The sequence below is a fragment of the Coffea arabica genome, chromosome 9e (genome assembly GCF_036785885.1).
Source record: "Coffea arabica cultivar ET-39 chromosome 9e, Coffea Arabica ET-39 HiFi, whole genome shotgun sequence".
NCBI classification, from domain to species: domain Eukaryota; kingdom Viridiplantae; phylum Streptophyta; class Magnoliopsida; order Gentianales; family Rubiaceae; genus Coffea; species Coffea arabica.
In genome coordinates, this window is record NC_092327.1 from 39,930,187 (window position 1) to 39,942,553 (window position 12,367).

At 39.0% G+C, this 12,367-nt stretch overlaps 1 protein-coding gene and 2 long non-coding RNA genes across 4 annotated transcripts in view; 2 read left to right on the forward strand and 1 right to left on the reverse strand.

The window, feature by feature from the left end:
* The window catches only part of LOC140014784 (uncharacterized), a 35,093-nt gene that overhangs the window by 21,081 nt on the left and 1,645 nt on the right, over window positions 1–12,367 (forward strand). The gene's annotated exons all lie outside the window — the stretch shown is intronic.
* LOC113709400 (uncharacterized) lies at window positions 1,268–3,487 on the reverse strand. Of its 2 annotated transcripts, XM_027232153.2 has the most exons (4): window positions 2,998–3,449; window positions 2,806–2,868; window positions 2,612–2,693; window positions 1,268–2,282 (listed from the first exon to the last, which is right to left on the reverse strand). In XM_027232153.2, exons 1-4 carry the CDS (start codon window positions 3,007–3,009, stop codon window positions 1,630–1,632), a joined length of 810 nt encoding a protein of 269 aa, XP_027087954.2. In that variant the 5' UTR covers window positions 3,010–3,449; the 3' UTR covers window positions 1,268–1,629. The 2 variants fall into 2 exon arrangements, with proteins under 2 accessions (XP_027087954.2, XP_027087955.2); XM_027232154.2 differs by lacking the exon at window positions 2,806–2,868 and having other exon boundaries at window positions 2,998–3,487.
* Window positions 7,948–9,623, forward strand: LOC113709403 (uncharacterized). Its single transcript, XR_011821637.1, has 2 exons — window positions 7,948–8,663; window positions 8,809–9,623. It is a non-coding gene; the product is annotated as an uncharacterized lncRNA (long non-coding RNA).

Consider the following 12,367-nt stretch of genomic DNA (forward strand, 5'->3'; position numbering starts at 1 on the left):
CACATTAACCTTTAAGCCATTTATATTAAGTACCAAAATTGATGTTTTGGTAACTGGTTGGCCATTCTTTTGTTTACAGAAGATCAGCCAAGATTGATCTTGCCTATTTTCAAGTTTTTGAATGTTATCATATCGTCGAATATTTTTTTTTGAATTATTAATCACTGAATTAGATGTTTAAATTTACATTATAAGACTATTTTTGAATAACAATGTGCACATAGTAATGTATTTAAGAAAGGTTATAATAGATTATACAATACGTTTGTATTTTATGCAAATAGTTTTATGAACTACACTAAATAATTTATTATTTTTAAACAATTCCCATTCCACGAATGGGTACAAAACTAGTTTCTTTAATATAAACAAGATCTAGTAGCAGCTAAATGATTTGGAAAGATCAAAACAAAAAAGACAACAAGGAAAAAATTAAGAGGAAAGCAAAACCTTAAACCTGTGTTTGTTATGTATATATATGAAACAAAAATGATTATGGGATTTTTTTGCTCTTTTTCTCTCTCCTACCCCAGATCTTATGTGGCCGCTTCCTTGCTCCTTTTTCTCCTCTCAAAACTGTTAAACCTGCGTTTGCTATGTATTTATATGAAACAAAAATTCTAAAACCTAGCAATGAAGGGTTGAGATAAAAATGGGTAATATGCTATTTTTTCCTCCCTTTGATTCATTTGTGTTGTATCTTCAAAGATAAAATTTGGGATGTAATGAGCTGTCCTTGTACCAACCCAGCCTTGGGGAGAAAGAAAGAATGAAAAAAAAAAAATCTTGCAACAAAAGCCAACTGCTTACGGCTTTGCTTGTACCGGTTCATTTGTCTGTGAAAATGGGAGGAATATGGCACACATGCAATACATGCATGCGTAAAGAAAAGCGTTGGGCCATCGGGCCTCTTTACTTCCAGGCTTTTGCTGGGTTTTACTTGGGCTTTATTTGAATTTTGGATGGGTTTTTATTTGGGTGTTTTTTTTAGGTTAGAAGCAAATAAAAAAACTTTTACTATTTTTCTTGCATTTGAACATCCATTTTTCCTTTTCTTTTTCTTTCTTTTGACATAAACTTACAAAATAAAATTAAAATAATTACTTAAGCCATTTATAAGTAAAAAAATAAAACTAAAAATAGTGGATTTGAAATTTAAAAAAAATTGATGTCTACAACTATTACTACTAAAGAACAAAGTAAGAAAATGAAATCCAAGAAAGAAGAAGAAGAAAAAGAGAATACATTCACTTTTAACGCATATCAATGATGATTGTAAAGGACTTTTATTATATTATTATTATAAACAATGAAAAGAAAATTTGATGCAACGACGTTCCATTTGGATACATACAAAAGCTTATTCTAATGGACAGGCAACTTGAATAAGCCTGTACATCTCTCTCTCTCTCTTTCTCCATAATCCAGAATCATATACACATTATTATTTTCTTCTTCCTTTTATAGGTCTTATAAGGGGCCTAAGGCCCTAAGTACATACTAGTATTATTTTTGCTTCGATGCAGTCATTAATTAATTTGGACGCTCTTCGGTTTTCACATCATACCGTACCATATAGTTGTAGAATCACACACACACTAAGGTCACCCACCAAATTCTCTGCTCCTCTCACATGATCGTGCAACCCGTACTGTTCTCCTCACTGAAATAATCGCAGCGACTGTACGGGTACCCCTTCCCATATCCGTACCCGTAAGCATAGCTATCATAACAAGGTGGCGGGGGCACAGGCCGCCCGTACCCGTACCCGTACCCGTAGTAGCATGGTCCCCCGCCGTACCCTTCCGAACATGGGACACAACAAAAGCCCACTGGAACTGGTGGGTGCGAGCACGGTTCAGGTGGTGGTGGTAGTGGTTTGGGCTTTTCTGGAGGTGGCTTGGGCTTTTCGGGCTCCTTCGGCTTTTCTGGAGGTGGCTTGGGCTTTTCCGGCTCTTTGGGCTTTTCCGGGGGTGGCTTGGGCTTTTCGGGCTCCTTCGGCTTTTCTGGAGGTGGCTTGGGCTTTTCCGGCTCTTTGGGCTTTTCTGGGGGTGGCTTGGGCTTTTGGGGCTCTTTGGGCTTTTCTGGGGGTGGCTTAGGCTTTTCGGGCTCTTTAGGCTTCTCCGGCGGTGGCTTGGGCTTTGGTGGCTCCACGATCTCAATGCTCTTAATGACTTTGCCACCCTTGCAACATAATTTGTCGCGGATTTTCTCGGGGCTACAGCACACGACGGTGATGGTCACCAGATTTTGCTTCTCATCGTATATCTGGTCTCTGATTTCTCTTGTCCAAAAACATTGAGCATCACCCCCAACAAAAGAAAAAAAAAAAAGAAAAACTCAAATTCTTGTCCATACAAATTAAAGCCACTAACTGATCACAAGTAGTTTCATAAGCCACACTACCCAACTTTTGTTGTTGAACTCGGCTAATAAATAATCATGGAGAAGGGGAAAAAATTATTTTTAAAAAAAACTGTAGCTCATGGTGGCGCACATGCCTATCCATGTACATAGTCGGTGGAACGGTGGATGTCCTTCAACTAACTGTACTTGCTCTAAAGAAGAACTACTACTACTCTACTGGTATTGAAAACATAAAGAGACTCACGAGGAAATTTGCAGAGGATTTTCTTGACCTTCTTGTAGCAGCAGGGGCATTGAAGATCAACCTTGAGTCTCATCGTAGTCACCTGTATGGTTGCATATATATTATCGGAGCAAAATAGTCAAACTCGATCCATACATGTGTGTGTGTATATATATATATATAACAATCAAGAAATGCACAATTATATGGTTTACGCTGGGAGATGTGGGTAGAGATCTTGATATAAAGAGAAGCAAGCATATCTCGCGTTGTATGTGCTGTCATAGACTTGCAATTATAATTTTCAGATTGAGCAAGCAAACACTACTAAAAAAAAGATGCAAAACAATAATATATCACGAACATTTGAGGGATGGTTGGGAAAGCTAGCAGGAGAATTGGCTTACCTTCTCAGCCATGGTTGATGAAGGAAGGAGTCAGTGATCAGTGGCGATGGGTGGATCTGATCAAGAATCCACAGCCCAAATGACAATAAATGGTTGGGGAGTTGGGTGCGGGAGCGGAAGAGTCGGGGAGTGGGGAAGGGATGTAGGCAGGCAAGCAAGCAAGCAGTATACTACTAAACTGATGCTAATAAATGGTGGAAGAATTAGACGGTAGGAGGCAATTAGGTAGAAAAAAGTGGGAGGACTTTATGTAGAAAGATGGCAACCGGGCAGCTTGCAGTGCTAACTACTACTCCCTAGTAATAGTATGGAAGGAAGGAGGGAGGGTGGAAACGAAATGAAAGGGGCGTTGAATTTTGCTGCTTTCTAATACGGGCGTATGAGGTAAGGTAAGGTAGGCTAGGCATATGTGGTGGCCTGGAATTGCTGAGTTGTGACGCTCCATCAACATCCATCCTCCATACTCCGTTCGTTGCTGCCTTTGAATTTTGATATGCCCACCTCACCTTCCAAAATATATTTTATTATTTATATTACCAATTCCCACGAAACCATGATGACTATTAATGACAGTAATGAAGTTATTAGTAGTGAGTACTGATGATGGAAATTATGAGCTTATCCAAGCATATGATGCATCTCCCCCACATGGGCCAACCATTTTACACTACACAATTTTTTATTTTTTGCTTTTTTGGGCGTGGCATCAATCTATACTTCGACTGATTAGTGACTCCTCCAATGTTAATTGTCCCCTTCCTCTCTCTCTCTCTCTCTCTCTCTCGTGCAAGTGACTGCATATATTTGTTAAGTAGACCGTTAACAACACATTTCAAGGGTAATCATGCTGAGATTTAACTAATGCTCACAAAAATTATGATTATTATTGTTGGTTTAAGGATAACTTTTTCTACTCCCGGGGTTAGATCACCCGGTCTGCGGCTGGAAAATCACTCGCAAGGTCGTGGGATCGAACCTCACCTAACGCCTGGGTGCGGTTGGGGTGGCGCTGTACTCCAGGCGCAGGGGATTAGTCGGGCCGCCTTCGGGTCTTGACCCGGACACCCCTGTGTTGAAAAAAAAAAAAAAAAAAAAAACTAACAGATTTATATTATACCACATAGTATGAATTTAAATTTTATATTCAAAATTATTAGTATGTAAAAAAATCACTACATTTTTATTTTCAATATATAAAATATTAATTCTTATTTTAAATACACAATTTTTATGTATGAGTAAGCTAGCTCCAAAGGTTTTTGCTTTGTGTGTCTCCTGATATGCTCATAAAATTACATTTACCGTTAGCCAAAAGGGAGAGAGAGAGAGAAAGAAAAAGAAAAAGAAATCGTACGAAAGAAAGCCAAAAGCAAATGAGGATGGCGGAGGAAAGACTCTTTATTAACACCGACAGTTTTCATGTAGACACGTACCAAACTTGTTAGCGTGTGTGGTAATACCACCGTACAGAGCCATCAATCAATCCCATAAATTAAAAGACCAGGCCAAAAATGTCGTTATCTTATTATTATCAAGAAGTTCATTATCCTATGCCCTTTGCAATTAACTATGAATTTTTTTTTTCTACTGAGTAATACTCGTTGGGCAATCATTACGACACTTAAATCACATCTAATAAACCACATGTAAGCGTACATATTGATAATTATTATTATCTTATCTTGTGTTTATATACTTTTTTTATTTAATTTTATTTTTTAAAAAAAAAAAATATCAACACACGAATTCCATCCTAACAACGGTAAAGCCACTAACTATTTATTACCAGTTTGGTTATTATATCGGGGGTTTAACATATACATGATGACTTTGTTGGATGGATTTTGTGACAACATTCATTCCGGATGCAAGTGTAAAGTGTAAACATAGAAGTGATGAATTACTACTGTTGGGGAATCCTAAGCAAAATTTGAGATTTGAGAGCCGGCAGCACCTACCCCGCCCCACTGCACTGCTGCTTTACTACTCTTTATGTTCCTAGAAGATAGATAAAGTAGGAGTGGAAATAATTCACTGCTAATTTGTAAACAACTGACGAAAATGGGAATAGGAGTTGGTGGCTGAACGGGCGATGGTCGGCATCAGGGACAAGAACTCGCTTTCATCTGTCCAGCAAGGACATTTCAATTGATCACACCAAATTGGTGTGGAAGACATTAAGGACTTAGCTAAACTGTTTCGAATGTGCCCTTTTAGATTACAAAAAAAAATACCACAAATATGATGGATTTATGTCATAGGCTTAGCGTTCACGCTTCAAACATTACTCCTTATAAGTGCGAGCGTATGCACTGTTGTAAAGCTTTGCTGGAGCCCTTTGCCCAACTTTTGTTGTAAAGTTTCTTATGATCAATACATCGTTAATGTTTCCGAAAAAAAGAAAAAGTAAACAACTAAAGAAAAAAGTTAAATTGACGTAAAGCAGCTCAAAGTCATAATACATCACATCCAAAACTATTTTTACACATCAACTTTTACTGCTTCAAGTAAAAGTGAGATCCATCTTAATCCTTCTTGGTTCCTTTATATGCAAAATGGTGAAGATCTGAAAAATATCCATTATAATCTAATGCACTACCCGTTGGTCCAACTTTGTAGAGAAAGTCAGTTGCTACTTATTTTTTGTTCTTTACTATTTGCGCTTACCTTCCCACGCTTTTATTAATATATTTTTTACTCCTTTACAATACAACTTGTACACAAGCATAAGGGCATTTATGGAATAAAAGTTTATCTCTCTTCGCAAAATACATTTTTAATGGTAATTTTTCTGATTTGGACTAATTTTGTTACCGAAATCTAAACCTTGAGGGAGGTTAGTGTAATTTTACAAACCTCAAGAGAGGTCAATGAAATTATTGAAAACCTCAAGGGAGGTTTCTAAATTATCCCTTTTATGTATCTGACCTGTCTTCTCTTGCCCTTACAACTAGTCAAATTTATTTTGGACAGCATTCTAAGTTCAACCCTCGGAAGATTTACACCTCATGCTTTTGCAACTTGAACAACAGAATTTTTTTTTTTCTGCAAAACCAGTTATCAATACTGCCCTACCAAAAGTTAGGTCCCGGATGAAGCATAAGCCTCAAAGTTTGCCAGCTAACGACTGATCGTCACTTGACTCGACTAGTTGAATGGATCTGTTCGTACCCTGGAATTGAATAACGAATAATCGTCACATGCCTAGACTAGTTGAGTGGATCAGGTACCCTGGAATTGAATAACGAATGATCGTCACTTGCCTAGATGAGTGGATTGTGTATACTGGAGGAATTGATGAAGGAAAGGAGTGGCGGCCCATCTTGAAACCCAGATCTGTTCGTAGCAATTCTATGGGCTCACTCTTGAAACTACACGGTGAGGCCCATGAGACTGGCTGCAGAGTGCAGAGCCAGGCAGCAGGCAAAATGCCGTTGGACATGAATATGAATTGTCTTTCTTCATCCAATCCAATATATAAACTAGGTACGGTGTGAAATCAAAATAATAACGTATCATGTACTAACACGTTGTGATGATAGTATCGAAGAATTCAACCATTTGAGAAACGCAAGATCCATCCATGGAACTTGGACCACTTATGCAGTGGGCTGCCGTCTTTGTCAAATGTTACAGCCCCGTCCTTTAAATTGTGGTGGCCGCTTCTTTCTCTGTGATTTCAGGTCAGGATAACCTTGCCATCCCTCCTAGACAAGTATACCGTCTTCATCACTATACATGATATGTTAGTGTACGCAAAGCTTTTGAAAAAAAAAAATCGCCCCACTTCGGGACGTCGGTTACTCTTTGTCTATTCGCCAAAACTTGTCCTTCTTCCCCCAACTTTTCTATTTTCTTTTTTACTGCCGTTGTTTTTTTGCCTCTTGCAAAATATTATTACTACTCGCTTTTAGACGTATACTAGTGTTCGATCTCTCTTGGAATGATGAGGAAATGTGCTGCGTTAATTGTTCCTTCCTGCACTTGTACGTCTGTTTTTCTGTTTTAACATTTTGCGTCTTGCTAAGTTTAAAGATGTCGTCAAAACATTTGAACAGCAACTTACAATCTTTCCCATAACGTGCAATGTTGAAGCTATGGTCCGTCCAGTATATTTATCCCGCTGCAGTTAAAATAGTTACAGTAGTCATCAAAAAACATACTCCTACTGAAGTTATTATCCTTGTGCATGTTCTACAAATCTTTAAAAAGGTCTCCCCAAGAAAACTTGTGGTACTCATTTAACCCGAGGAATTTTGAGATAGAAATTTAACCTTAGATGGGTAAACAAAAAGGGACAGCCATGCATGAAGAAATAGTATATAGATTTCACTTAATTTTCTTTTTCCTCATCGCACCTGGATTTTGTGGCTTGTCTTCGAGTAGTGCCTGTTGACCTCTTCTGCATTAATTTCTGTAATTAGCCGATTAAGTCATTAAGCTATAGTAAGTACTAGCAAATTATTGCCTAATCCAATAGCCGTAGCATATGGCATTAAATTAATTGCTTTCGGATGCTTAAATCTTGCACTTGCAGCTTCAATTCTGAAGAGTTAAAGATTTCGTATACACGCTTGTACCCTCCTATGGAAGCCAAAATTCAAAAGTAGGCAGAAGCCTGTTTTGTATTTAGGCAACAACTAGTTCTCAAGAACTATGTGATGACATGTGGAAGCAAGTGGTAAATTGGAATTATTTTCTAACCAATTAATTAATCATTATTACAAGGTCGATCATCTTAATTAATTTGGGATCATCAAAATAATATAGCCGATCAAGTATGTAATGTAATCGAAGAAGGAAGTTGAGTAATTCCAATAGTTACATTAGTCATCAAAAAACATACTCCTATACACACACACACACACACAATAGTTACAGCAGATTATATACATGAGCGGAAGCCAGAAGCGTCACATATATACAGTGAATGGTTTCCTGAAAACTGGTCGTAAATTGGGGGCGGGGAGGTCCCGCTAGATTCCAACTTTTCTTTTTTAAAGATCCTGATAGCCCTTACCAGGCCGACCATTCGTTTGGTTTTTGCTTGCAGGATAACTCCAAGGGCTTTTACAAAGTTGGAATCCTTTCCCATCCATCTCCGTAATAATTCGTAGTATTTCCTTTCCATTAACTTCTACGTATGCAAGATTTTATTTACTATATATATTTTTTCCTAAATTACTGTAGTGTCAGACTACTATTTAATCAGTCAAAGGCGACTACTACATTTGCAGATGATGTACTCGTAGTCGGAGATAGAATCATAAGCAGGGGGCCAAAATTATGAGGTGCTGAGTCAGCTGAAGGACAGCACCGTAGGCAACTCGCTTTAAAGAAATTTGGAATTTTGGAGCAGCCGCAGCAGTGGGCACCGGGCAGTGTAGGCAGTACCACCAGACCGCGACCACCCGCTACTTAAATTAAACGTTCCTCTCTTCCCATTTTCCTTCACCCCAAAGCCCCGAGCTTGCTGTATGCCTACTATACTGAGAGAAAGGGTCCTTGCTCTCATTTCATTTCATTTCTTGTATAAGAAAATCTCCACGATCCCCCCCCCCTCCTCCCTGCAGTAATACATTCTATATAAACATATATACTACTGATTAGTAGTATTAGCTAGGACTAGGAAGAGGGGCTTGTCAGAGTTAGACGATATGGGCGAAGTAAGTTTTTAGTTTTCTACTTCCAAATATCCTTGCACAAGATTATTCTAATTGCTCCCTCGAATGAACGGAAGGAAATCCCAGTAACTACTGTAATAAGTTTTGCTATCACTTTCTCATTGATCTCATGCATGGTATGCTGCAGGAGAAGAAAGAGGAAGCGAACAAGGAGGAGCAACAGAAACAAGTACCGGGAAACAAAGAAGATACTAGTAAAAAGGAAGAAGAAGGGGACAAGAAAGAAGAAAAGAAGGAAGAAGAGGTTCAGGAGATTGTTCTCAAGGTTTGCGCTAACTACACAATACTACTACTAAATGCTTCAAATGCATTTGCTCTTACCGCCCACCAAACAAAATTAATTGATTACTAATTTGGACGCTCTTCACATCATATCAGTAAAATCACCCCATCAAATTCTCTACTCCTCTCTCACATAATCGTGCAACCCCCAGTGTTGTCCTCATTGAAATAATTGCAACGGCTGTCCGTATATCCCTTCCCATGCCCGTACCTGAAACCATAGCTATCATAACAGGGCGGCGGGGGCGCGGGCCGCCCATAACCATAGTAGCATGGCCCCCCGTTGTACCCTTCCGAACATGGGACACAGCAGAACCCCACTGGAACTGGCGGGTGAGAGCACGGTTCAGGTGAAGTCGGTGCTGGTGGTGGTGGTGGTGGTGCAAGTGCCATCGGCTTTTCAACTACTGTAACTGGGGGTATACTTCGACTGATTAGTGACTCCTCCAATGTTAATTGTCCCCTTCCTCTCTCTCTGTCGTGCAAGTGATTGCATATTTGTTAAGTAGACTGTTAACAACACATTTGAAGGCGCAGCGCAGCGGAATTTAATTGAATTGGGACGCTTGTAATATAACCAAACAGATTGGGCTTTATTTTCTCAAATTTATTTGTTTACATCATCATTACAATTTCCAATACACCTTTTTACCTTTCCAATTACCTTTTTATCTCACATACATCACATCACAAAAAGTGCTACAGTAAAAATATCTCTAATAATTCACAATCCAAACAGACTTTTTAAGATAATAGTCGGACGAGAATCAAGTAACGTAATCATGCTGAGATATATTTTTTAGGGGTATCCGTAGGAAATGGATCCCACAAACTATTCTCCACACTCCACAACTTGTTAGCAGCAAGGTTCGACCAGGGACAAGCTGCAGAGGGCACTAACAGATTTATATTATACCATATAGTATGAATTTAAATTTTATATTCAAAATTATTAGTATAAAAAAATTATTATATTTTTATTTTCAGTATATAAAATATTAATTCTTATTTTAAATACACAATTTGTATGTATGAGTAAGCTAGCTCCAAAGGTTTTTGCTTTGTATGTCTCCTGATATGCACATAAAATTACATTTACCGTTAGCCGAGAGAGAGAGAGAGAGATGAATTAGTACTGTTGGGGAATCGTAAGCAAAATTTGAGATTTGAGAGCCGGCAGCACCTACCCCGATATAGCTGTTGGGGTTGACCCAGATATAGCTTTTTGAGGAAGAAGAGATGGTTTTAGCATCTGGGCGGTGAGGAATTTGGGAAATTGAGGGGGATTGTTGTTGGGAAGCCGGTATAGAGAGGGAAGGTTTTGGATGGGGCTTGAGAGGATGAAAAGCGAGGGCGTTATGGGGGATGATTCCGAGTTGGTGGAGGTGAGTGGGATAAAGAGAGTTACAGAAGAGGTGTGGGTCGCGAGAGAGATGAGACGGCGAATAGGCGGCGGCCACCATTCTTCTCTCTACTCTCCTTCCTTCCTTCTCAGTCGACACTCAGCAGAGCAGTCAGCAGCATTTGAGTTTTCTTCTTCTTTTTTTTTTTTTTCTACATTGGGCTGCCGGTGAGGTTCCAGGACCGTGGAGATGGTGGTGTTTTCAGCTAGCTAATTTTTTAGGCCATTGGGTTCTATAGATCAATGGGCACCAGGAAAATCATTTCTTAGGTCATTTGTCGGACGTTCGTTCGAGTTTCGACCTATAGATTTCTGCTACCTCATACAAGAAACTGAAGCAAGAATTTTTTTCTCATGACCAGTAACAGTAGTATGTTGAAACGGAGCAGTACAATTCAAAAACGGAGAGTAGTTGCTACTACTATATACTACTACTGTACTCTGTACTTGAGAAGGGCAATCACTATTCACTACTCAAGAAGAGAAGAGAGGAGAAAAATAAGAGAAGCAGAAAATGCCCTCCTCCATGATCCATCCCTCAAATGAAATGATGCACCGGTTAAAAGAGGGCAATATGTGTGTGTGGTATCCCTCTGAAGCTTAATTAATTTCATGGGGAAATCTTTGTCATGATTCGAGCCTTCGGTATTTCGTAAAAGCCTCTGCGGGCTGCTCCGTCACTTTCATGCCGGCCGCCACATCCAACCAAAACCTAGAGCCACAATGAAAGGATCCAGTGAAAGAAAGGATTTGGAATTGGAAGGACAACGAATTAGTGACTCCACCACCTCGCAATTATTTCTCCTCAATTATTTTGTAACAATCCAACAGGACGACACCGGCGCTGAGTGACAATTTATTACAGAAGAGTGAAGACAAAGACAACCAAACTAACCCGAAATTAATTAATCAATCTGACTAAAATAGGTTACTGTGAGTGAGTCTGTCTCTTGTCTTGTCTTGTTTTGCTACTATATATATATATATATATATACTCCATTTACTGCCGTGCCATGGTGTCCTGGAAGGTTGTTGGTTGATGAATGTTATTATAAAAAAAAAAAAAAAAAAACGTTGGTCGGTCTTTTGTTGACTAAACTTTTGACATTTATTATTGCATGCGAGCATTTGAGATGGCATGCAAATTCATATGCGTTATTTTTACTTTTACCCAACTGTTAAGCACTTGGATCCTCGGTGACATATTTTTTATGCCAATCCAATGCCACCTCTAATATTACGCCAAGTGTCCTATTATTATTTGCAGTTTAATTTTCTAATAATTCAAATTGGTTTGGTTTGACACAAGTTTTCTCTACCTTCTAAATCTTTGAACCAAAATTAACCGACCGGACCAATGATACTCATCTTATTACTTGAGCAAGCAGTGAAGTGCGCTGCCATGGCCGCCTGCTCCATCTTCCTCACTATGGCTCGGTAACAACTGACAATTTCCATCTGTGGAGGACAGAGCTGTGACGTGGCAGACCAAGTGACCGAAACACAGATGAAATAGTTGGGAGAAATTACCACGGATGAAAAAGAGAAGTAGTAATAATATGATATGCCACCGGAAACCGCTGCAATAGCTCCAAAGGGGATACGGAAATTTAGAAAAGTAGACTTGGATTGGGCTAGAAAAGCTCCATTGAATGCGATCATCGGTGCAGCCTTCGTTGCCAATTTCTTCAATAACGCTGCCATTTGTCAGTTGTTACTGAGCCATAGTGAGGACGATGGAGCGGGCGGCCATGGCAGCGCACTTCACTGCTTGCTCAAGTAATAAGATGAGTATCATTGGTCCGGTCGGTTAATTTTGGTTTAAAGGTTTAGAAGGTAAAGAAAACTTGTGTCAAATCAAATCAATTTAAATTATTAGAAAATTAAAGTGCAAATAATAATAGGACACTTGGCGTAATATTAGAGGTGGTATTGGATTGGCATAGAAAATATGTCACCGAGGATCCCAAGTGACTGTTAAGTACTACTGGCTCCTTTCTGC

What these genes read in the sequence shown, in the direction of transcription:
- LOC113709400 (XM_027232153.2), bottom strand. An exon ending in CTCTACCCACATCTCCCAGC is followed by an intron (nt 2,694 to 2,805) that starts GTAAACCATATA and finishes GCAACCATACAG; the next exon opens with GTGACTACGATGAGACTCAA. An exon ending in AATCCTCTGCAAATTTCCTC is followed by an intron (nt 2,283 to 2,611) that starts GTGAGTCTCTTT and finishes TTTGGACAAGAG; the next exon opens with AAATCAGAGACCAGATATAC.